Below are 25,494 nucleotides of genomic sequence, written 5' to 3'. Positions count from 1 at the left end.
TAAAGACTCAACTTTTATTAAAAATATATCACTGGGAAATGAGAATCCATTTCAAAGAAAAAAAATTGGAGAACAATTTACGAATCTCACGGTTGTTAAAGTGAAACCCATTTCAGTTAACAGTATCATTAATTCTAATCATTAATATAAAACTTAATCTAGGTATACTGTTAAGCAATTCGAGAAAATTATACAATCTGCAAATTGAACTTCGATAAATAAGTTTGTAAAATGGTTTGACTTTGCTGGTTTATTTTTCCAATCATTTCTGGGATGCATCCAGGTTGCGAATTTCCGCAATTCACTAAACTTTGAACGAGAAATTGTCTAGGCTCGCTTATACCTGGAAAAAAATGTATACAATAATCATAAAAGAGTATCGACGTTGTCAGGTGAGTAATAAATGAGAAATTAATTCAGGTACAACATAACATCCGCTGATATAAAATCAACAAACGCTACCATCTACGCTCTTAGACCCGTTTGCACCAAACATACTTAGTGTTAAGTGTCCCTTAAAATGAACTCTTAACTCAAATTACGTTGCACCAAATGTTAAGTGACATTTAAATGGCTAAAGCTAACCTTAAATTTAAGCGCTCCTGTAATGACCACTTAGGTATTTAAGGGCGGGATTCTAACCTAAAATAATTTGTTGAACTGGCTGCAGAATTTCCCATTTTTCATGGATTTTTAAAATTGAATGCATTCATTATTGAATATCAAGCCTTTTCTTTTGCCTTTATTGTAATGCCATCAGTCTTTTTTAATTTTCAATTTGGTGTCACAAATCATACTATAGTTAGCAACAAACTCTTTTCTTCTGTTGAGAAGTTGAGTGCCCTTTGTAAATTACTACCACTTGCTTGGCAATCATTCATCGTATTCGTACTAACAAGGACAATAAGGACATTTTCTTCACGTTCCTCTTCAACATTAATTAAACAAATTCACACAAGCCTTACAAAGAAAGTGTTGTACTTATATAAACTTAGCTACCCTTAATTTGACAATCCTTATCATAATCAATAATAATGCTAATTCAACAACACTGACCGACAGGACAATAAAGTTAGATTAATGAAATGACAACGATCATCGGCAACCGGCCAACCAATGAAATTGCTTTATTGGACTAGGATGAAGTTGCACCAAAATAAAAAACTGAAATATCTCTAGATATAAAAACTTAAGAGACCCTTAATTAAGATTCTACATATCCGCTACTGACGTCGAATGAAGAGCTGTCAATTGGGAATTCAAATGAAGATTGCAGCGACATGGTGATGACAGTTCGAAGTAAAAAGTTATTGCAGTCATTGTCATTATTGAAGGGGATTTTGAGATTTTCCTCAAATAATCTTTTATTATCAGATTATAATTGTTTTTTCTCAATTTTGAATCCATCTCAATGGTAAAGCAATACCACAAGCTGAAACAGTCAAGTATCTGGGATTCCACTTAGATACCAGACTTACTTGGAAAGAGCAGATTAAAAAGAAGAGAAAACAAGTAGATTTTAAAATCAAGGAAATCTATTGGCTAATAGGAAGAAAGTCATTGGAAAATGAAATTCTTTTGTACAAAACAATTATATTATAATTCCGATTTGGGCGTATGGACTTGAAATTTGGGGATGCGCAAGCAAGTCAAATATAGCCATCACTCAAAGATGCCAGTCCAACATATTGCGAATGATAGCCAATGCACCATGGTATGTCACCAACCAAACACTCCATGATGATCTAAAAATATCCTTTGTCCAGGATGTCATAAAAACAAGAAGTAGAAACCACCACTCTAGATTGGAAGCACACACAAATATCCTTCTACAACCCTTAACACGAGACAACGAAGCGAGAAGACTGCAAAGGAAATGGACAACTGACCTAATGGAATATTAAGAGATTCTCCCAATGGGGAGAACCTCTTCATGTTATGTCCTCTATGTCTGTAGAATTGTGAAAAAATTAGCTCATAGAATTTGTTTTCTGATTGCTGATCAATAAATGCTTGAAAAAAAAAAAAGATTGGCTGTTGAAACTGTGAAAGTGAGTTGATTATTATCAATTCTAGGTCGATAAATGTCATGAAGTATTAGTATTTATGAAAAAAATTCCGTTCTGAATCAGCTGATAAAAGAGAGCAATATTTTTTTAATCCGAACGTCTTGGCCCTTTACACGATCAAAATATAAGGGAATTGAATATACAGGGTGACAATTTGAAAACTTGCCCATTATGTCACAAGGATGATTTCAGAAAGAATGCCGGAACAGGTCAATTCCTATTTGTAGAGGGACATATTTTGAGCAGAATTGTAAGCCGAAATCTCCTCAACTCTAGGTGAAGGAGATATCACTCCTAAATTCCCAATAGGTAATAGGGGTTGAGATATACCTCAATTGAAAGATCACTTGACCCTCTACATGAGTACTCTGGTTCTCAATTTTTTATTGAGCCCTTGAAGTAGGGGCTGACAATTTGAAAACCTGCAAAGCCAATTATGTCTCGACAAGGATGTTTTCAGAGAAAATGCCGGAACAGGTCAATTTATCTATTCGTAGGGGGACATGTTTCTAGCAGAATTGTAAGCTAAAATCTCCTCAATCTTAGGTGCATCTAAGTAATCTAAATTCTCAATAGGGACCCATTGTCTTCCAATTGAGGTTTAGCTCACCCTCTATTCCCTATGAAGAATTTAGGGGTGATAGCCCCTACACCTAGGTTTGAGGAGATTCGGGCTTACAATTTTGCTCAAAATATGTCCCCCTCCCTTTAAAAATTGATCTGTTTATTCATATAGAGGAACAAGTGCTCTTTCAATTGAGGTAAATCTCACCCGCTATTCCGTATTAAGAATTTATAGATGATAGCCCCTACACCTAGGGTTGAGGAGATTTCGGCTTACAATTCTGCTGAAAATATGTCCACCCCTCCGAATAAAAATTGACCTGTTCCGACATTTTCTCTGAAAACATCCTTGTCGCGACATAATTGGCCTGGCAAGTCTTTAAATTGTCACCCTGTATGGGGAGCCACAACTATATCTTCTCCATGCTATACAATGGCTAAAATTGCAACATTGATGCTAAGAAAACTTGTCCAACTTCAACTGGAAATCAGAAATGATTTTCTAAATGAATTTTGAGTGAATGTTTCCGAGATTCATATGTACAGGGTGGGCAAAATTCGTTGTCTACTGAGGGGATCTCGAGAACTACAGCAGCTAGAAGAAAACGGATGACACATTCTCGAGCTCTTTTTTCATGACTATTCCAAATCTGAAAACAAAATCGGCTTATCATTTTTAGATTTCGAGTTATAAACAAAAATTGAGATTTTGACTACTCCGAAAAGTTCTCATAATTTTTTTGTCTTTGAAGTTACAGATCTAAAACTTGAACCTTCTTAGGCACTTTCATACGTAGAATCTACTGAAAGAAGGTTTTTTTTCCAATTCAAAATTAACAAATTCAATAAAAATTTGCATTTAAAAATATGAAAGCTTAACTAATGTTCTAAGTAAAAAAGTGCCTGTAGAGTTTCAGATTTGTAACTTTGTAACAAAAACAAAAAAGTTATGAGAACGAAATTGTCAAACTCAAAAACGAAGTATCGTAGGATGCTGCGCGGTTTTCACCATTCTTTGTTTCTCCGAAAAAGAGCTCGGAAATATGCCATCCGTTTTCTACTAACTACTATAGTTGTCGAGATCCTCTCAGTAGACAACGAATTTTGCCCACTCTGTACGTCAACTTACTAGGTGGAAAAAGTCCTCTCCGGGGAAAACAGATTTGTTCTTAGGTTAGTTAATTCACCTTAACCAATTTGAAATGTACTTTACCGTACTATAAGGACGAGATACATATGCATGTCCTTAAACAGTGACTAAACGTTCATTTCATCGTGGAAAATAGCAAAAAAATAGTAAAATCTGACATCTTCACATGAAAGTCTCAGTTGAAGATTTGCTCGAAGGATGCAAATTATGACAACTCGACTAAGCTTTCCTCATTGTCACGAGATGGATGAAGATATTTTCAACAGATTGATATATTTTTTATGAAATCTCTCTTGAAACTAAAATATTCTTCGTTCCTCGATGTAAACGAACAAAAGTGCATTAACTTTCTATTTACAAAAATTTACACCAGGGGGCGTATCACTCCCAATTCATTCCATTTTCGTCGAGGTATGAGTTGTGTTGCTCTGACGAGGTCAAAGGAGATCGAAACACGGTCAGCTTCTTTTCTTTCTCGACGAAATAATATTGATGTTAATACTTTGACTGATGGTAGTTTGTTGGATTGTAAAATTTGTTGATTTTATGTCAGCAGGTGTTATGTGTCAGAATTGATTTCGGATATAATAATCTTTTCCAACAAAAATTTGCGGGATAAAATTGATATAAGATATAAGAGAGTTAAACATTTGATTTCTCCTGAATGGATATTTGGTGGACAAGAATCCTCAAGTGTCACAAAATTCCTGAACTTCCTTGCTTTCTATGGAGCAGTATATTATATCAAACAAGGAAAATTCTTCAACTTACCCTGGAGAGGATCTGCTTTGGCATTGGATGCAAAACTCAATTTAGCACTCGTAGTCTGGAATGAAGGGGTATCTTCGATTTCAATAAAATGATCATCGGGCAAGGTACTTTCATCGGTGGGCATTTCGAAGAATGATATCAGAGCCTGTAACAAATTTTTAGTACTATAAATATAAGAATACCACATCCTCTACGAGGAGTGGGGTAGGGTAATTTTTTCAAATGATTTGCTAATGGATATGTTTTTTTAATCAACCATTTTTCATCAAAGGGACCAAATGGTTAAACTTATTGAATTCGAATTTTTACTTTGAGTTAAATTAAAAAATGCAAAAAGAGATTAACTTTGTTTTTCAGGAGGACACTTTATACGGTTGGTCCCAGTCAATTTCTATCAACCAGTTGGGTCAGAATCCTTGAAATTATTTAATTATAATGCAGCAATTTATTACAGTGCACGTCTTTCAGAGGAAAATATTTTTCTCTCTCACCTGTAAAAGAGGGGCCCAATATTTCTTATAATGGCCATTCAGCATATCTTCACTCTCACATAGCAATTTAGTAACTCCACAAGCGACTATTTTCCTTTCTGTGGCACCTGACACTTTCTGCAATTCGGTTATGAACAGCTTCTCCAGCACCATCCCGAACATCCTTGAAAATAAGACATTTTAAATCTTTCATCCTTGCCAGACATAAAAAATACTTACAGCCGCTGTATCTCATCGATGGTCGTTATTAGCTGCTTTGGCGAGTACTGGATAGCGTACAAAGAGAAAAAGACGATGATGTTTATCACGAACTTGGTAGTTTTACTGCTCGACAGCCTTTGGAACAGCAAGAAAAAGATTTGTTTCTGGTAAGGTGCAAGCGCCTCCCTGAAAATTTAATACATTCTGAGCCTAAAACATGTCATCACAAAGGGTGTTTGAATATCGACGGAAGATATATTGAGACCTGATTATTCTGCAAGAATCAGTAGAGACCTTTTAGTTATAACAGCTAATGTGTAAACCTATAGAATGTGAGTTCCAGTTATAAATTATACGCTGCAGAAACTATCCAAATTTATTTTCCAAATATAGGTTTTCAAATTTTGAATGCATAGCTTCTTTTCAAATGCAAAAAGTGGCAACAGCGCCCCTAAATTGAGTTATCGTCATTGATGAAGTGGATTCAGGGTAAGTATGAAATGACGTCATAACGACAGATAGTCTTGCCAACTGTAGCCACCTTGGAATTCGCACAAACCCGAGCAATTTCTTACAGTTTGTGTTGTCAACACTATGCTACGTTGCCTGAGCAGTAGCGATTTATTTCAATCGTTCTGTTTTGGTTTGAGTAAGATAAATTTATGATAGCTTTCTTATTGAATTATTTCACTTCATAACCCACTATAAGTTTTAAATGTCTACTGAAGTTCCATTACTTATTTCTTAATGGTGACGAAAAACTTTTTCAGACCATATGAGGAAAACTTACAACACGAGTTGCTGATATCGATAACTTTGACCAAATAGCTATATGATTTCTCCTTCGATGGTTTTTATTTTATAAATTTGTATTTGTTTCAGACGACGATGTGGAATACTTTCTCAGGGTGATTCGAAAGGGAAATGAAGAATTGTGAATCTTCATTTTCTTCAACGAAACTTGGATTTTAAAAAATTGTTCCTACTCTTGGTCGATACAAGCAGGACTAAAGTGTGAAGAAACTAGAGACTTTTTCAGTTGATAAATATAGAATAATTAATTTATTGACTTTTGCTCGCAATTGTAGGAACTTTATGTAAAAATTCTGTTGTGTTGCACAACAAGTTGTGTTCGTCAAGGACTGTAGATTTTCATTTAGTCATGATATAATTAGAGGTACTTTGTTCTTGATATTGATGATGCTTAGCTTCTTCTATTCTACGTATAGAAAAGACATTGAGGTGAAAGTGGCAGTATAATTTCAAATGATAATAATTGTAGTTGTAGTTTATCAGAACCTAAGTGAAAACTAAGAAATTTGGTATTTGCAATTCTTTTTGTTGTTTCTCAGTTTGCATGCATGTAATTTCTATTTGAAAATCTCTGTTCTCTATATGCAATATGCATAATATATTTCCGCACAGAAAAGTGTTTAGTTTTCATTCTTTGTATATCTTCTCATTCCCTTATGATGAGGCTAAGAAAAATTCTCAGTTTATCAAAGGAATTTTAATGGAATGAATGTAAGCTGTGATAACGCAACTCGTTCAAGTTCATCCTCCTAAAAGTTGTAGAGCAGTTCATATCGAAATTTTGTCAGTCCATTTGTCAATAAAAGTCTTTCAACCTCAACTTTGACTTAGAATTTAAAAATAGATTAAGTTAGCTACTCAACTCATTCAGAAAAGAATGTAACTGTAATCAATAAAAGTTTATTGATTGGTTTATCACCATTTATACAGAACATTTATTTCATTAGAGTCTGAATGATTCACAATTAATTTTCCATTTCAAATGAAGATTCGCTATAACTAATGTCAGCAATAAAAGATAGGGTTATTTTGACAGTTTGGAAACGATGTTTTACTTCGGACTGCTGACGTCATTTCATACTTGAGATGGACCTGACATGAACTGGCCTGAGAGAGAGGATAGATGAGACAACTGTCAAAAAATGAGGTTATGTTCTGTTTATCGAGTAATAAGTGTTGTTGTAGACATCATCTTTGATCACCTAACCAACCTAATCTAACCTAATCAATATGTTCTCTATTATCTCTTTTAAAGAACTAATTTCTACTGAAATAATTTCACCAATCTAATTCTGTCAGACTAATTTATAAACATCATATGTATCGGAAATAAAATAAAGATCGAATAAAAACTCACATTGGAAAATGAAGAATCAAATTTTGAAGCAGATGGAAGCCTTCGTGGTCGTTCGTTTTCGATGCAATCAATTTTTGAAACACGCCCAAGAATCCAGCCTGTAATTTAAAATTCATGAGAAACATCGACACTGTGGTGCAACTACTACGAGATTTCAAGGTTCATTATTTCCAAATTATCACCGATCTAATCTATTCTTAACCCAAACTAATTGATATTCGGTAAATCATTTGGAAATACGCATACAGTAGGTCCTAGGGTAGGTGGGGAACACAGAGGTGCTTCGAAATAACCTATATTTTAGGAGTGTATCGTTCTTCATGATCAATATACTGGGCTATTAATTTTCCCTGTTTCTACAAATAATCTCATGAGCCTCGCTATACAAAGGTGAGGCTTTTTTTCTGACAGAAGGCAGAACTCATCAAAATTAGTCGTTTCACCAAGAATTGAATTCAATTTCAATGAATTTCAAGTACGGTACTGTGGAAGGTGACTCCGGCATCGTAAAAACGAAACAAAACATAAACATATGGCTGGACAATGAATGGTTCAGTACCAAGTTCATCGGATTAGATGCATCAGATCACTTTGGAGAGAGTCATAATTGTTGTATCGTGCAATTTAGGGTGACAAAAAATGTAGAAAATCGGGGCAGTTTCTTGAAAGTGCATATGTTAGTTATGTTGAAAAAGTGCTATGATGTTTCCCCATTTCATCCCATTTTTACGACGATTGTTGGAATGTTCGAACAAAAAGATTGTGATGCACATTGTGAAAGAATTCGTTAATTATTTGGACGAATTTTATTGATGAGATTTTGTAGTATTATTCTATTTTTTACACTTGTGTCCTAAGTCTCTTCTGTCAGTTGGTATCAAAATGAGCCATTTCATAAAATCGTGTAAGTTACTAAAAAATAATGAGAACAATTCGGCAATCCATTTTCATTACTACGTAAATATCGAATGAGCCAATATCCTAAACGCAACCACATGGTCGAATCAGGAGATAAGTTTTTTCCCACTGCTTTGAGATAATTCAATTAACAAACGGTCTAGGGTCGTATTAGAATCTATTTCAGTAATAATTTTCATTTTTTTTTCAACTTTGTCATTTTAAGAGTTTTCTATAGGTGATTTTAGGTGAAACGCTTCATTTTGACCAGTTCTACGTTCTGTTGAAAAACAGCTTCAAATACCCTGTATATTTTTTTAATATTTTTAGATCGTGATGATTGATATGGATTTGTTCAGCTAAAATACACCACTCAAAAATTTAAGTGGAAAATTCGCATACCTGCAATTTTTCACAGGGTGATAAACTGCGAAGGCATATTAGAAGTTTGTTGAAAAGTTATCATGATTTTGCCCTGAAAATCAGCATGAAACGGCCTACTACATTCTTATTTTAAACGACACACCCAGTATATCTTGCATCGTTACATAGTTGATCTGATGACAACAGTATGTCATACCTTGAGTAAAAACTCAACGGTTTAAGTGTTATTAAGATTCCTCCGAAAAAAGTTGTGGATACGGCAGGTCACACTTTTTTGAATGGGCAGTTTAAAAAAAAACTTAACCATTTCCATTTTTCCATTATGTATATTATGAAACTGTTTCCTTTTTAGGCTTAAATTGTACAGGTTATTTATGAGGAAATCATCAATTCATTTAAAAATTAAAACCTATATTTTTTATAGTTTCAGTCAATTCTACGTGAAAAAACAAGGTTCATATAACTAAAATGAAAACTTTCAAAGTTATCAAGGAAAAAATGGAATATGGAAAAGAATCCATTTTTTTCGATAAATTTCATGAATTGTTGATGGATTCTCAATAACCCCAGTGTACAGTAATTCTGAAAATTCGATTCAACTGCAAACAGTTATCTCTCGAATATCCAATATACAGGGTGGCCATTTGAAAACGAAACAGACGAGATTACAGACGAAATAAATTTTTTCGATAGAAATGCTCGGACAGGTCGATTTCTGTTTCGAGGGGGACAACTTAAGATGTAGGTTACGGACGCATAGCGCTTCAACCCTTGCTACTACAACCCTCATCCCCAATTTTTGAATAGGGAAGATGGGGTGAGTGATACCTCATTTGAAAGGTATTTTTATACTGATTTCAGCACAGTAATTGTTTTTTCATTGTATGTATTAGTTCTCGAAATATTCTCAACTAAGTATTTGAAAATGAAGTGGTGTTTTCATGGCACTTGTAGTGTTTTTTTGTGAAAAATCGACATTTTGAGCTTCTAAACATACTTCCTATTAACATGTTCATCTAAATGTCGTTGATTGAGGAATTCTGCGGTTCTATTCGCACATTGATTGTTTGCAAAAAAAAGTGAAATTATTTCCACCCGCTCTGCAATTGAATAAACCATGTCGAACAATGTATTAGAACACATACAAGTCTCGATTCAAAACTAAGAATAATTCACATGTCAAAGAACCAGTAAGCCAACTTAATGATCTGTTCGTAATAAATAAAAAATTATCGATTCCTATTTTTTTGAAAAAGATATGAATTCAATAATCAACAAAATGAAAACATTATTGAAGCCAACTGAGAAAACACTTCATAATTAAGTCGGAAATCGTTTCACGAATTGGGACTGGAATATTTCTGTGGCATCATTAATGATTTGATTTTCTTACCTGGTAATCTGATTAGAGATATGTACGTATTTGGACTTTTTGGAGATTTCTATCGATCAAGTGTTACCGCATGTTATTGAAAATACTGCAAATTATATCGAAGATAATTTAGATTGAGTTTCAGCAAGATTGAGCTCCTTCGCAATACGCTTTGTTTGTTCGACATCTTGATTAAAGATTTCTATCTCAGTGGATTGGAGGAAGGAAGCCACAGTCATGGTTGTTTTGAAGCTCAAAATGTCGATTTTTCACAAAAAAACACTACAAGTGCCATGAAACCCCACTTCATTTTCAAATACTTAGTTAAGAATATTTCGAGAACTACTGCATAAAATGGAAAAACAATTACTGTGCTGAAATCAGTATAAAAATACCTTTCAAATGAAGTATCACTCACCCATCTTCCCTATTCAAAAATTGGGGGTGAGGGTTGTAGTAGCAAGGGTTGAAGCGCTATGCGTCCGTAACCTACATCTTAAGTTGTCCCCCTCGAAACAGAAATCGACCTGTCCGAGCATTTCTATCGAAAAAATTTATTTCGTCTGTAATCTCGTCTGTTTCGTTTTCAAATGGCCACCCTGTATTTTGGAGCAATGTATTTCGTAGGGTAAACCAACACTTACTCTGGTAAAATCAGAATAGTTTTCATCGAAACAAAACTGTATAGAAATGAAATTTTTAGTCCAAAGGAACAAATAAAAACCAGTCAATCGCAAGGCGACGAGAAAATGAGCGGCATATATGTGAATCTGATTAATAAGTGTTGAAATTAATTTCGAACATATGAATTCAACTTCTCACATCTTTATTATAGATATCAGCAGGGTTTTAGTTTTAAACGAATTTATGGGGCGGAAATCACATCAAAAACGCAAAATTTAGCAAAATATATTTTGTATGCCATGTCACGGTTGGGTTTGAGTTTTGTAATGTTTCATTTTTATCACAAAAATGCACACTCATTTTAGAAAAATGAATTGCCCTCCTTTTTTTCCTAACTTGCTAGTGTCCACCTCCACTGTAGTTACGAATCTCTGCTGGTGTGAAAACCCAGGGGGAACAAAAAGCACTCGGAGGTGAACCGCCGTATTTCTGTGCCGTCTTGCTCAAGCCCTAACCCTGATGAGTTCCGACATCATCGAACGAAAGGAATTTTACAACCAAACTGTACACTTCATCCAGAAAGAAAGTTTGAAATGAATCAGCAGAGTCCAGAAGGTTTATAGAATCATAATTCTTTCTGCGGGTATTTTGGAAATAACGAACCATGAAAAACGAATTAATATTCTTGCAATTCTAATAATGGACGATAAATCATTATGGCTTTTATCGAATGAGTAAACTACGTGAATTATCAATACTTTACCAATTTGTCCTGTGCCACAACCGCCGGCGCCAACACTATGGAAAATGCACTGAGTAACCTTACTAAAGGACTTATGTTCGCAGGTCTCTCCCACAAGACCGGTACCAGTAAACAAGGAAGCAGTGACATGTACGCTTCCGAAACGTTACCCGGCGCCGAGTATTCCATCAACAGCGAAAGAATTTGAAAGACATACGGAAGAAATTCTGAAAAGAAAACAAAAAATTCTCATCTATGATATGATTAAATGACTCATTATATCACCTTGTATATCTTGCTGAAATATCCCTTGAAATATTGGAAAGAGGATATCTTCAAACGACTGAACTGCTGAGTTGTTTGTTTTACATACAATTCTGTAAAAGAAAGAAGACATGCATATACGTTTTAGTATAACGGGTATCTCTTCACTCACTTGATTGACAGAGATAGAGTCTCGAACAGGTAATGATTAAAATGAGGTCTGGATGGATTCTTCGCCACTTGCTCAACTTTTCCTGTTATTTTCGGCAGCGCTGCTGCCAGGAAAGGAATCACCTTATCCTGTAGGGTGGAGAAAGTTCTCATAATGGCTGAGGAAAGCGATTAATTAATGCAATTCTCGAAAAATATCGTTATACACTGCGCAAAAAAATTAACGTACATTCTGAAAATCTCAATTTTAATGAAAGTTAACTCTACATTGACTTTATAACTTATTTTTTATGTTCTCTCGGGAAGGTTTTGAACGAAACGAGACACATTAAATGGAAGAAAAATTCAGGATTTCACCGAATCTTATGTGAAAGAAGAAAAATAAACAATTTTCAAAATACTGAAATACTGATAAGTGATTAAATTCTTGGTATTTCCACCCCTTGCGTTTATTACAGCTCGGCAACGACGGTTCATACTCAAAATGAGTGATTTTAAAATGTTCTGATCTAATCCTTCCCAGATTTCTCCGAGTTGGATTCCTAAGTCATTAAGAGTAGCTGGATGATTTTCTGAACTTCTCAGCCTTCTATTGAGGTTGTCCCAAACCTGCTCAATCGGATTGAGATCTGGACTTCTTGCTGGCATTCCATTCCAGAGACTTTAACCTCTTCAAGGTACTCCCGAACGATGCGCGCACGATGGGGTCTGGCATTATCGTCCATAAAAATGAAATTTTCACCAATGTATGGGGCAAATGGCACTACATGATCTTCAAGAATGTTCCTTATATACTTATCAGCATTCATAGCTCCATTATCAACGACCACTAGGTCTGTGCGAGCAGTCAAAGATATTCCACCCCATACCATAATCGATCCTCCCCCGAAACCAGTAGTATTCAGGAAATTGCACTGAGCATATCTTTCATGTGGACGTCTGTATACAAGGGAACGTCGATCACAATGGTAGAGGCAGAATCTAGACTCATCTGTAAAGAGAACTCTTTCCCAATCGGCCTCTTCCCAATGGATATGCTCTCTCGCAAAATCCAAACGCGCCCTTCGATGGGCTGGGATAAGAGCTGGGCCTCTTGCCGCGACTCGAGGCCTTAAATCATATTCTCTGAGGCGATTTCTCATTGTCTGAGTGCTAATTTGCACCTCATGAGTTTGCTCAAGCTGAATTTGAAGGAGGCGAGCGGTTGCAAACCGTTGTCTCAACGAAGAAACTCTCAAGTAACGTTCTTGAATGGCAGTTGTTACCCGTGGTCTAGCCTGTCCTGGTCTTCGGACATTCATACCCGTCTCCCTGAATCGCTGCAACATTCTGGACACACTTGTATGGGAAACTCCAAACCTTTCTGCAATTCTTGTGTATGTCCACCCTTCTTCTCGAAAAACTACCGCTTGGGCACATTCCTCTTGGGTCAAATTGCGTGTTTCGCGTTGCATAGCGATCGAGTGTAGAAAATCAAACGAAAGAAAAACTATTGATCACTAGAATTAATCGAGAACAACTGATTTTAGAATGGAGCCAATACATTCAAAATCTGATATCATCTTTTTTTATTCCTGCTGGGAAAAAACATCTGTATTGAAGAAAACCGTTGAAAGTGGATAACATATGCATGCATAATTCTGATAAAAATAATTATCATTAAGAACACCTTCAGTTGTAGAATAAATTTGAGATTTCCATAATGTGCGTTAATTTTTTTGCGCAGTGTATTTCAATCTCGTGCGTTCAAAAACAGAAAAGGAATTATGCGTAAAGGTTAGATATTAATTCATCAGAAGAAATCATTTCACCGAAAATTGCCACCATAAAATATTCAAGATCCAATTAAGTATTAAAAATTGAGCTCCCTTCGACCATGTTCTTGTCCACGCTACGCGTAGAGTTAAACACTATGGTGCTTCAGACAACGTTACTTACAGTTGATCGATGCAACCCCCTCTCAACAAGATGTCAGAGTTTATTCTCATACTTATTTAAAGACCACATAAATACTCAACTTTCTCATTTCTCTTTTTTGTGAAAAATTCCGTCTAATAAATCATCCTACCGATTTACACATAAATTCACAGGGGGGCTATTATTCATCAGGATAAATCATGATGAAATCTTCAAAGTTTCAATTTCCTTTCTGATGTTTCTTTGTTTACAATATTTTTGAATCAAATAAAAATGCTACCAATAGGTTAAGTTTCTCTGATTATCTGATCATTCTCATTATAACATCATTTGACACCAATCTAATTGACTTTATCAACAATAATCCCTCTGTGAATAAGTCACCCCGTATGTACTGAATTCTGAAAACGAAAATATCTCACCTCTCATCACATATTCATTTTCTTCAGACACGGGTCTATCTAAAATACCGAATAAGTTGGTCAATAATTCTCCAGCAAGCGGTTCTAATTGAGCACTTGTAACCCTAAAAAAAATTATTTCATTTTGAATAGAACTCTATCGCAGATTTTTTTACCGTGTTGTATCATCATAAACAAATATATCTCATCAAAAACAAAAATTAGGGTAGCTTTCAACTCATTCTGTGTATAAAAACATTCGAAAAAAAATATACATATTAAAAATTTTAAAAAATTTCAGAACATAACTCCAGGATGATAGTTTTTCTGCGTTCAATAAATGTGTCAAAAAATTCGCTCTTGATATAAAAAACACGTGAAAAACTCACACTATAGTATTTGAATTCTTCAAAGCCAGAATCTTCTCCATTGTACATGCGGCATACGTATGAACCACTGCACTCTCACTAACCATATGTTTGATTAAACTTGGCAGAGTTGAAACCACCATTTCACTCGGTAAAATCGATCTAAAGGTCATTATATACTTTATTGCATCTGCTCGTATAACCGGTAAATCGTCCACTGAAAGAATATAAAAAAAGTTGTTTCAAGCAGAAAATACTTATACAAATTAATCTCTATACTCCTACTCCAAAAGAAGCGCAACAAAATACATATAAAAAAAACAACAAAAAATTAAAGTATCTAAAAAATGATACAACAAAAAATAAAATATCTTAAAAAAAAATACAAAAAAATAAAAATACCTAACAAATGATGCAATAAAATAAAATACAGAATGATTCACCGCGATGGCCTAGTTAAACTAAACATAACTTTGCGCTGAAAAAGTTCCTCCTTGAAATATTCTCAGACCTCTTCAACTTCCGGTTATACCGGAAATAACCTACTTTGTACTTTTCTTAGATCGAAAGGCATACCCAGTATATCTGGTATAGCTGATTTGATGGCAATATCAACAGTATACCACATCTTGGTAAAAACTCGAAGATTTCTGGGATTATTATGGAGAAATTTGTGAAAATGGAGGTCACATTTTTTCGAATATTTCTGCAGGGAAGATTTCTTCAAAATTTTTTTACCATTTTCAATTTTGCGATTCTGTTGCATTATAATGCTGTTTGCACCAGAAATGTACAGGGTGTTCATGAGAAAATCATCAAGATTTTCCAATAACAACCTATTCTTTTTATTGTTTCTGTCGATTCGTAAAAAAAGAAAGGATCATATATTTTTGGAAGTCCATGCCAAATGAATATAGAAAATAATATACATAATGTTCCACTCAAAAAACACATGTTTGCTTCATAACTACAACACAAAGAATGTAAGGAAAAAACTAGCCACTTAACTGCGTTTTACGATAAAAATTCTATCAGAAGTAGTTTGACTTTATCTAAAGTTTGAAAATAACTGCGAAACGAGAGGTGCTTGAACGGTGATACTTTTCAATTCGACTCCTTATCTTAGAAACCAAAAAGGCCATCGAAATTCTTGATGTGCCATTTTTAATTTCATAAAAAGTAGCACGCTGTCGGGAAAACCGCAATCTTCTACCTTCAAAAATAAGGGAGATACCCCACAAATTGGTCAAAAAAATGGGACTCACCGTACGTTTTCGGTGCAAAGAGCGGTGTTATAATACTGTAGTATTATAACACCGTATATTGGCAAAATTGAAAACGATATTTTTGGGAAAAAAATACTGATCAAAATTTCAAAGAGATAAGACTTGTTTTCGCCATGTTTCTCATAAAAATCCCTCATAAATCGTTGAGTTTTTATTCAAGTTACTTATGGCATATTGTTGAAATTTTCCTAAAACCTGCCATCTTACGATGCAACACTGGGTTTGCCGTTTAAATATATACTCCATTCACTTTTGTTTCAGCACTCGGTTGGCCATTCTCAAGTTTTTGTAACTTGAACGGAGTAAGGTTGGCACTAATATCAATTAATATTACAAAAATGCCGAAAGTGATTGAAAAAAGAGACAGGGTTTCAGGAAGTGTATTCAGAATGAAGAACCGCTCTTTCAAATAGTAGGTAACCCCATGGGCGCCCACAGGGGGGGGGCAGGGGGGGGCCATGGCTCCCCCTGAGATTCAGATCGCCTTATTTTTCTTCAGCACAACACCTTCAATATTATCCTTTGTTTCGTGCAACTCGTTGGTCAGCTAGATATAAACCTTCGCAAGTTTTCGTTGAAAACTTTGAAACTATATCCAAAAAGAAATTTCAATGAATTCTTCAACAACAAAAAAAGCTGCTCAGTTATGAGCTGCAATAAACTCTTTCACTTTTGTGGTTCGTTTAACGGTAGCAAATAAATATTCATTCAGATATATTGGAACCAATAGCAAATACACTACAAGATGTTTTTATCAATTTTGCAGATGTTCATCGTCACATAAATTTTATTATAGATATATGTGGAAAGTGTCGTTCCGATGATGCATGCTTCACAGAAATTTTTTCCAAAGCATCATCTATTGCTCAGAGTCTCAATATAGAGATTGGAAAACCACGAATTTGCGGTAGACAAATGTACATATGCTTGTTCGTAGAGTGGTTCCTAACGGTTGTGAACAGAGCAAGTGCAAATGGATTTTCGTCCCCCTAAAATGGAATTGCGCTTGCTCTGTACAGTTCACAACCGTTGTGAACCACTCTACGAACAAACCTCATATCTGATTAGGAAGCATCTTCAGCTGAAGATTACTTCAAAAAATCTATATTCATCCAATATTTAGATCATCTGATTTCAGCCCTTGAAACGAGATTCTCAGAAGAACATGAAATGCTTTTTTTTTTGTTCAATATTTTGCCCAAGAATTCAAAATTACTAGATATTGAATCTTTCGCATCTAAGGTCGGCCATATTTATAACATTGAAGATTTTATGGAGCTCGATGCAGCAGTTCGATCTTGACGATCATTTAATTGATTCCATCTTTTTGGAAATTTTTCGATAGTCACCGTTAGAGTAATTTTTCTGTCAATAAAACTAACCGTAGATGATGGAAATGTGATACATATTCTGAAAGAGCAACTCCTCTAGTTGAAAATCTGATGATTTTATGGAGCTCGATGCAGCCGTTCGCTCTTGACAATCATTTAATTGATTCCATCCAAATTTTTCGATAGTCACCGTTAGAGAAATTTTTCTCACAGTAAAACTAACCGTAGATGATATTTTGCCCCTCCTGAGAAAAATTTCTGCGGGCGCCCATGGGTAACCCTGATATTCTAATATCTACAAAATATATCAGACGGTAGTGAACATATTCAATGTAAGTGAATTTATACAGGGTGTCACGGAAAATGTGGGAAATCTCTCGGATTCAGATAGAACATAAAAAATGAAGATGACAAGTTCCCATAATTTTTTTTCCTAGGGGCCTTCCTTCGAAGATACGACTCCCTAAATGACGCAACTGGAAATCCATATTTTTTTGTTATTGTTGTATAACACAAAATGAAACTTTTTCGTTCCTTCGATAACTTTCGTATCACACTTTTTTGCAGACAAAAAACTAGACTTCGTGTTATTTTGAATAGAAATCAAAAAAAATACTTACTTCTTTCATTATTTTTTTTTTCGAAAACGGTTCATTTTATCGACACTGAACAAGAGTACATTTTCTTTATCTTAATGTTCAAGGTATCCAAATTTTTTTTTTAGCACCTTATCATACAGGGTGTTAAAAATGTAAGCATTTAAATGTACAACCCAGTCCGCCCCTGGTAAACGGAACAAGCTAATTGAAATTTGAGTGCGGTGATATAAGAGGTCCTTACTACTATTAATCATATTAAATTTTCATCAAATTATATCGAGTAGTTTGAAAATTATTCCACTAAAATAGATTTCCAGTGGCGTCATTTAGGAGGTCGTATCTTCGTAGGGAGGGCTGCTAGGAAAAAAAATTATGGGAACTTGTCATCTTCATTTTTTATGTTCTATCTTAATCCGAGGGATTTCCCAAGCTACTACATATACATACAGGGTGTCCGCGCCATGGGGCAGCGATCGATTACTCTAATTCTTTCAAATTTACAAAAAAGAGTTTCGAATGAAACTTTCCTTTTTTTGAGTAGAGCATGCCCTAAAATTATTTAGAACTATACAAACTGTTTCGTTTCTTCTGCACAGCTATCAACTTTGTTATTTTAAATGGAACATCCTATATATTTTTACATTTTTGAATTCCTTGTTAAATTTGAATATGAGTTTGATAACACAACTATTATATGTCTGAATTCTCAACGGTTTTCGAGAAATTTGACTTTTTATTAATATTTTGACAGTTTGAGGTACTTACCTAAAGGGCTATAACTCCGTCCCTATTCTATATATGTAATTGATTCAGATTTGGACTGTGTCTATTCAATAAATGAAACACTAAAAATTTTTATTGTAAATAACCATATTACATATATAAAGGGTACACGAAAACGTATATCCATTATCAAAACAGAAATTCATCAGTCTTCATTTATTTAAATGGCAACTTTTCTGTTCATTATTTGAAAGAACTAAAAGCGAACAAAAAATGTTTAAATAATGAACAGAAAAAAATATGGGTTGCCATTTAAAAAAATTAAATTAAATTAATATTTTGACAAACTGTCAAAATATTAATAAAAAGTCGAATTTCTTGAAAACCGTTGAGAATTCAGACATTGTTGTGTTATCAAACTCATATTCAAATTAACTAGGAATTCAAAAATGTTAAAATATATAGGGTGTTCCATTTAAAATAACGAAATTGAAAGCTGTGCAGAAGAAACGAAACCCTTTGTATAGTTCTAAATGATTTTAGGAGATGCTCTACTTAAAAGGAAGAAAGTTTTATTTGAAACACTTTTCTGTAAAGTTATTAGAATATAATATATTAGAATCGACCGCTGTCCCATGGCGTGGACACCCTGTATAATGTGTCAATAATTCAATCTTCTTCCATAGCAAAAATAAATATATTCAAAAACTGATCTCTTGTGTTTCCACGCAAATAACTGGATTTAGTATGCCTTCAATCAGTTTGTATAAACGTCAATTATTTTCGTCACATATTTTCGACATTTGCCGAAGTGATTCGACATTGTGATAAAATAATTACTAAGAACGGACAATATAGCGTTGATTTAAAACCAAAAAAGGTTTTCACAAGCGTCATAACCCCACATTTTCACTGACTAGAATGTGTCAAAATTCCATGGCCAACCGAGTGCCAAAATAAAAGTGAATGGAATATATGGTTTCCGGTAAAACCAAAAGTTGCAGAGATCTGAAAATATTTTAGGGCGAAAGTTCATTGTCGAATATGTCAACACGCAATTTTTCAGCACAGAATTATGATCAGGTGACTTTTGGTAAAAAAAAAAACAATTCACAGAAAGAAAAAACCAATAACTCACCATCTGGTTGTTGTAATTCCGGCACAATGTGCTGTTGGAAAAATTGCGGTATCGATACCAGCTGACTCGTTTGTGTGACTCCCTGTTTTTGTGTGGCGCCCCTGCTGACCAGCGAAGTGACCAAATAAAGAGCAGCATCCTTGCTCCTCCAATTCTCCTTGCGGTTCTCGTTATACTTTCCTATCATAACCTACACGGACATATTTCAACGTTACTCACGATGTAACTTTTTTTTCAACGCTTCGTCTTACCTGCAAGTATTGCCCGAAAATGTCCATGATTTGCTTTTCGAAATTTTGACTCAACGTGTTCACCAAATCGCAGGCGGCCCTTCTTCTGGTGTCAATGTCGGACCCTTCGATATCTCTCCTTATGTATTCTTCTGGGTTGTCTTCAAAGAGCTCCTCGTCTGATGCTGAAATGGTGTGATGGTTAGATGTGGTGGTACGATGGAATGAGGTCTATAATATCTACCTCTAAACTGAATGTTGGGGATTATGACTTTCTCACAAATACTGCTAAGAACGTTATGATCTTCGAACAAATTTTTATAATGGGGTCTCTCGGCTACTGTCGATAGGAACTGGAGAGCATTTGACACCAGCTGGAAAGTGGAAAAAAAAGCCAATTATGTATTTGGTAATGATCATCAGTGTTTACATAGTGTAGTTCACTGGGAAAGCTTTAAATATTATAAAGCTTGAACGAACGCAACAACGTCATCTAAGACAGATGATGCACATCAGATGGTTCCAAAAAGTTTCGAATGCAAAAGTCTTGCAATGCGCGAGTTGTATAACAATTGAGACTCAAGTAACGAGGGCCCGACTCAGATGGCCCGGCCACATTATGAGGATCCAAGACACAAGACTCCCCAAAATAGCTCTGTATAGCGAATTAACAGAGGGAGCTCTGAAACCAGGAGGCCAGTATAAGCGGTTTAAGGATACACTACATCAATCCCTAAAATCAAATGATGCCAATCATAACTGGGAACAACTAGCGTCAGACAGGTCACAGTGGATGTCTTTGGTACACAGTTATAATGGAGACTCGAGAAGAATACAGCGGCGGCAAGATCTGGTTGGTGACTATCCATGCCTGGAGTGTGGAAGGATCTGTAGGTCACGGTTGGGTCTCTTCAGTCACAGGAGGGCACACAGTCGCAAGTAGTCTGTTCGCACCGTTTTTTTTTTTCTTTTTGTAGATTTATTCACGGTAACGGGATGCAGCAATGAATGAATGAAATATTGGGTAAGAACCATCGAGAGTTTCACGACTCACTAGCATTTAGAACGTGCGCGCGCAGGAAATCTAATACGTTGTAAGTCTCCGGGGTTCAGTGTAATTAATATACACTAATCAAGATAGGGATCACTGATTTTTCTTCAATTTGTTTCAGGATGTTTATTTTGATCATATACCACAGTATGTCTAATTTATTGTCTTGTTTTGTTAAGAAATGAAAGAAGGGAGAGTTTCATTTCAGTGCGGGGAGGTAGAACTCATCAAAATAAGTCGTTTCACAAAAAATTTTCTATATAAAATATCCAAGATGGCTAAGATACAACCCCTAAAAGTTCGACAAAATTTCATTGAATTTCAAGTACGGGACTGTGGAAGGTGACTCCGGCATCGCAAAAACAAAACATAAACATATGGCTGGACAATGAATGGTTCAGTACCAAGTTCATCGGATTAGAGGCATCAGGTCACTTTTGAGAGAATCATAATTGTTGTATCGTGCAATTTAGGGTGGAAAAAAAGAAGAAAATCGATTCAGTTTCTTGAAAGTGCTTATGTTAGTTATGTTGAAAAAGTGCTATGATGTTTCCCCATTTTATCTCATTTTTACGACGATTGTTGGAATGTTCGAACAAGAAGATTGTGATGGCCATTGTGAAAAAATTAGTCTCAAACAATGAGTCTCGACAGTTGGTGATTATTTTAGGCCGATTTTGCATTGAGATGTAAATTATATATCGATGTTGAAAATTGAGCAAAGCCCCCCTGCGACCTTGCTCTTGTCTACGCTCCTGACTAGCTCCGGATGGTCACGTATAGTACCACGATAGGGAATACTCCTTCTGACGAAAATGATGTATTTTTTATGAAATATCTTTGTGACGTCACATTTTTAAATAACTATTTCAACCGTTTCCCAAAAAAAATTATTTTAAGCACTTAGAAATGAAAAATAAAAATGGGTATTTAAAGCTTAAAGAATTTTGTGAGAATTGCACAAGCTGGCAATATCGACTGAAATATGCCTTGATAATAAAGGGCAACAAATACATTATCTTGATGAGATAGACAAAGATGGCTGTCTATGAAGTCAGCGACGAACGAGGTCGTAAAATTTTATGGGATTTTTATGGCCTGATGCAGTTGAGGCTCGCCTGTAAGTACGCGCCTGTAGATCAACAGCAGTTATTTTATAAATAAGCTGATCGGACATTGTTCTTTTCATTGTCTTGTATGCGCTGTTGCCAAATCGTAAACTCCGCACAAAGCAATTTAAATTTTAAAACCCCATATTTGAAAGATGATTTTGAATAGTTTCAGCGGTAAATTTGAAAAAAATTATGAATGAAACTCATAATTATTCAGTTAAAACTTACATATGCAGTGATAACCCAAATTGAGGAGAATTCCCCATTCTGCGGTGCGCTAATTGACCGAAGCAGCAACCCCACTCTCAGTATTTTCTGAAGCGAAAAACTACTCATTCTCTTTGTTCAAGTTGATGAATTGACTTCTCATTAACCTCGATTATTGCAGTACCTACTTCAATATCAGTTCATCTCATTCAAGTAACTCTCTTTAAAATCTTCTCAGTCAGTTCTGTTGCTAACTTGTTCAACGCAAAAGATAATGTCGTTTTCATGATTTCATTAAGAAATGTGACCACGAGCGAGATTATGAAAAATCTACAAAAAATGTTGATGATTCTCTCATTTTACAGTTTTTCTCGAGTCACCTCAATCATGAATAAATATTTTATTATATTTTACAACTCAACTAGATTTTCCAACATGGAAATGGACCCTCCACGATAGATATACACAGTTTAAAATTCTTGCTGACTTGTGCCATTTGAAATTCCAGAAAATATCTCTCAACTCTTCTTTCAAATGGCGGAAATTGGAAAAATCAACAGATTGAAAATCAGTATACATGCGCTAGTGTTTCAGAACGTTGAGGATCGCAACACGTTGCATTTCTGAACTATCTCTCAAGTGTGTTTCGATAACAGTTTTCAACTTCCACAAGAGACTATCGACGGTAAAAAGATATAGCTATTTCAAGTTTTCATAATGAGCTATGACATACATCTCTGGGAACCCGACACCGAAGTTTTTCCGAGTATTAAATATACCATTTTAACCTTCCATGGATTCTACGTAAAAAAGTGCCTGTAGAAGTTCAAGTTTCAATTCTGTAACTTCAAAGACAAAAAAGTTATGAGAACTTTTCAAAATCGTCAAAATCTCATTTTTTGCTAATAACTCAAAGAAAAAACGATGAATCGTAGGAGGCTACGGTTTTCACCATTTTTTTGTTTCTCTGAAAAAGAGCTAAGAAAGTGTTATTGGTTTTGCTTTAGCCATTCTAGCTTCCGAGATCCCCTTACAGGACATCGAATTTGGGACACCCTGTACAAGTTGGACTCACCCTGAATATGTTATTGCGAAATTGTCCAAATAATCAATCTCAAAAACAAATTAATATATCGGAAAACAGTTTCTCCACTTATGGAGTTTTCAGGAAAATCAAGATCCAGAATCCATTATTGTGTATCTAGCCCAGAAGTACTAGCCAAAATGGATGGGGCACCCTGTATATTTATCTATGAACACCCTATATATTTTTGAAATTATTCATTTTTTTTTTAATTCGAAGATAACAAGTTCAACGATAGCTGTGATTCGAGAAACTACACTATATGCTATAATTTCTAACCTAAAAGAGGGAAAATACACCAAACCTAACCTAAAAGAGGAAAAATACACCTAACCTAACCTAAAAGAGGGAAAATACAGTTTCAACTATTCTGTTTCTTGGAAAAAAAACTCGGAAACATGTCATCTGTTCTGCACTAATTCTTCTAGTTTCTAAGATCCCCCCATCAGACATTGAATAAGTAGACAAGAAATCTGCATAGTCTATTTAAAGCCAATTCAAGGTAATCAAGGATAGAACTCACCAAATCGTACTTAGGCTCCAAACCAGTAGATATCAACAAATTCCAGACATCGGTAACAAACATCGGTAAATAAGGTTTGAATTCCTCATCATACTTTTGAGCATACAAAGCAATATTATCACAGACTTGGGACTTCAGCTGCTCCATCACACCAGCTTCTTCAGGATTCTTGAATAAATTTTCAAGAATTAACCAAATAAGGTCGAAATGCAGTCGAAGTTTAAACTTACATGACTTTCTAACCCTTGAACATTAGTTGTGAGTAATGTATGGAAATTTGTCATCCACGTTTCCATACTATCCTCGAAAAATTCAGGAAGATCTTGATAATTCAACGAGAAGAATACTTTACAGATCAAACCCAAGGAACTATAAATTATTCTGAGGGCATTAAGATCATTTGCATGTGTTTCTGCCAATTTTATGGTAGCCTAAAAAATACATTGGTAATCCTGAAGTTTAATTGAAAAATTCTTCAAAGTGGTCATAATGAAATAATCAAAATAAATAATTGCATTTAAAAGATGAGGCTACTGACCACCAATAAATTTGTGAGAGGTTGAGCTATTTTCTCCAAAACATATTTTATTTCTGTCCATAGCTCATTAGAAGCAAATTCATATCTATATTTTTTAAACAATGAATGTGCAGTTCTCAGTATACCATTGATGATGTTGAAGTCCCCTAGAAATAAGAAAAACAACCAACAACCATGAAAATCTTCATTTTCCATTTATTTCAATTTAATCTAACCTGTTGCAAAGTTTTCAACCATCTGGGTTATTAACTCTGGCCATTTGAGTGGGAAATCTGTACTTCCGATAACACTTATGGCTTCACTCAACTGTTTTTGAATTGCTTCAGGAGAGTTCAACATAAGTCCAACAACTAGGTTTTTAACAGCTAATCGATCGCTTTCATGAATTCGATCTGGTTGATCCTCATCCTGAAATTCCAAGTATAAGAAAGCAACTTCATACTGATGGTCGTAAATTCAACATACACATTTCCAATTCCGTTTCACATAGTTTTTGAATGCTATTGCACCAGCAATACGAATAGTCATTTCTATTTCATTTTTGTGGACAAGATCCAGGAGGAGAACTGCATAGTTTTGATTTATTTCTACTCCTTCCAAAAACTTCTCAGCTACATGAAAATTAAGATCAGTTATGAATAATGAAAAAATAATGGAAAAAATTATTTACCGGGCCTTCTAACATTAACATCGGGGCTGAGAGTTTGTTGTAAGTACTGTCGTAGTGTAAGTAAGTTTTCTTCATTTATTTCCATTTCTGATGATTGTTCTGCTCAGCCAGATAATAATGAAATCAGACGACACGACGAGAAATGGGAGATTTTCCAGTTTCTAGATTTTTTTATGGCGGTTATTTTTGTAACTCGCAAAAATACCATTAGGTTAATGCACAGAATTGAAATCATAATTAAAATTTTATTCTATGCTTGTTTTTTGATTTCAGTTTGAAAGCTACTTTTTATTTGTTTCTACTTCCTTATTATTTTTACGAGCTGTGTAATTAAAATCACACTCAGTCACTTTTGCTTTAGTTCGGCATTAAATTCAATAAATAAATATTTTCAAGAGAAGATAAAAGATAAGCAAGCGATTTAAAAAACAAGAATAGAATTTTTA

The 25,494-nt window shown here is 34.8% G+C and overlaps 1 protein-coding gene across 1 annotated transcript; it reads right to left on the bottom strand.

Moving 5' to 3' along the window:
- Positions 1-25,266, bottom strand: LOC123307524 (exportin-2). Its single transcript, XM_044889868.1, has 19 exons — positions 25,049-25,266; positions 24,844-24,989; positions 24,594-24,786; positions 24,379-24,524; positions 24,071-24,271; positions 23,841-24,008; positions 20,108-20,237; positions 19,885-20,048; positions 19,634-19,823; positions 14,578-14,773; positions 14,210-14,313; positions 11,872-12,028; positions 11,721-11,812; positions 11,457-11,662; positions 7,417-7,514; positions 5,265-5,432; positions 5,046-5,208; positions 4,555-4,699; positions 1-343 (listed from the first exon to the last, which is right to left on the bottom strand). The coding sequence occupies exons 1-19, from the start codon at positions 25,131-25,133 to the stop codon at positions 189-191; spliced, it is 2,907 nt and encodes a 968-aa protein (XP_044745803.1). The 5' UTR covers positions 25,134-25,266; the 3' UTR covers positions 1-188.
- Positions 25,267-25,494: the final 228 nt, after the last annotated feature.

This window comes from Coccinella septempunctata, chromosome 2, assembly GCF_907165205.1.
Source record: "Coccinella septempunctata chromosome 2, icCocSept1.1, whole genome shotgun sequence".
In the NCBI taxonomy this organism is placed as follows: Eukaryota; Metazoa; Arthropoda; class Insecta; order Coleoptera; family Coccinellidae; genus Coccinella; species Coccinella septempunctata.
Note: the sequence above shows the minus strand (reverse complement) of the source record. Positions and strands in the feature narration are given on the sequence as shown.

Coding starts and splice junctions, on each gene's coding strand:
- LOC123307524 (XM_044889868.1), bottom strand. CDS start 25,133: ATGGAAATAAATGAAGAAAACTTACTTACACTACGACAGTACTTACAA. Junction 20,049..20,107: donor CCCCAACATTCAGTTTAGAG/GTAGATATTATA, acceptor ACACCATTTCAG/CATCAGACGAGGAGCTCTTT. Junction 14,774..19,633: donor GGAATTACAACAACCAGATG/GTGAGTTATTGG, acceptor ATATTCTTTCAG/TGGACGATTTACCGGTTATA.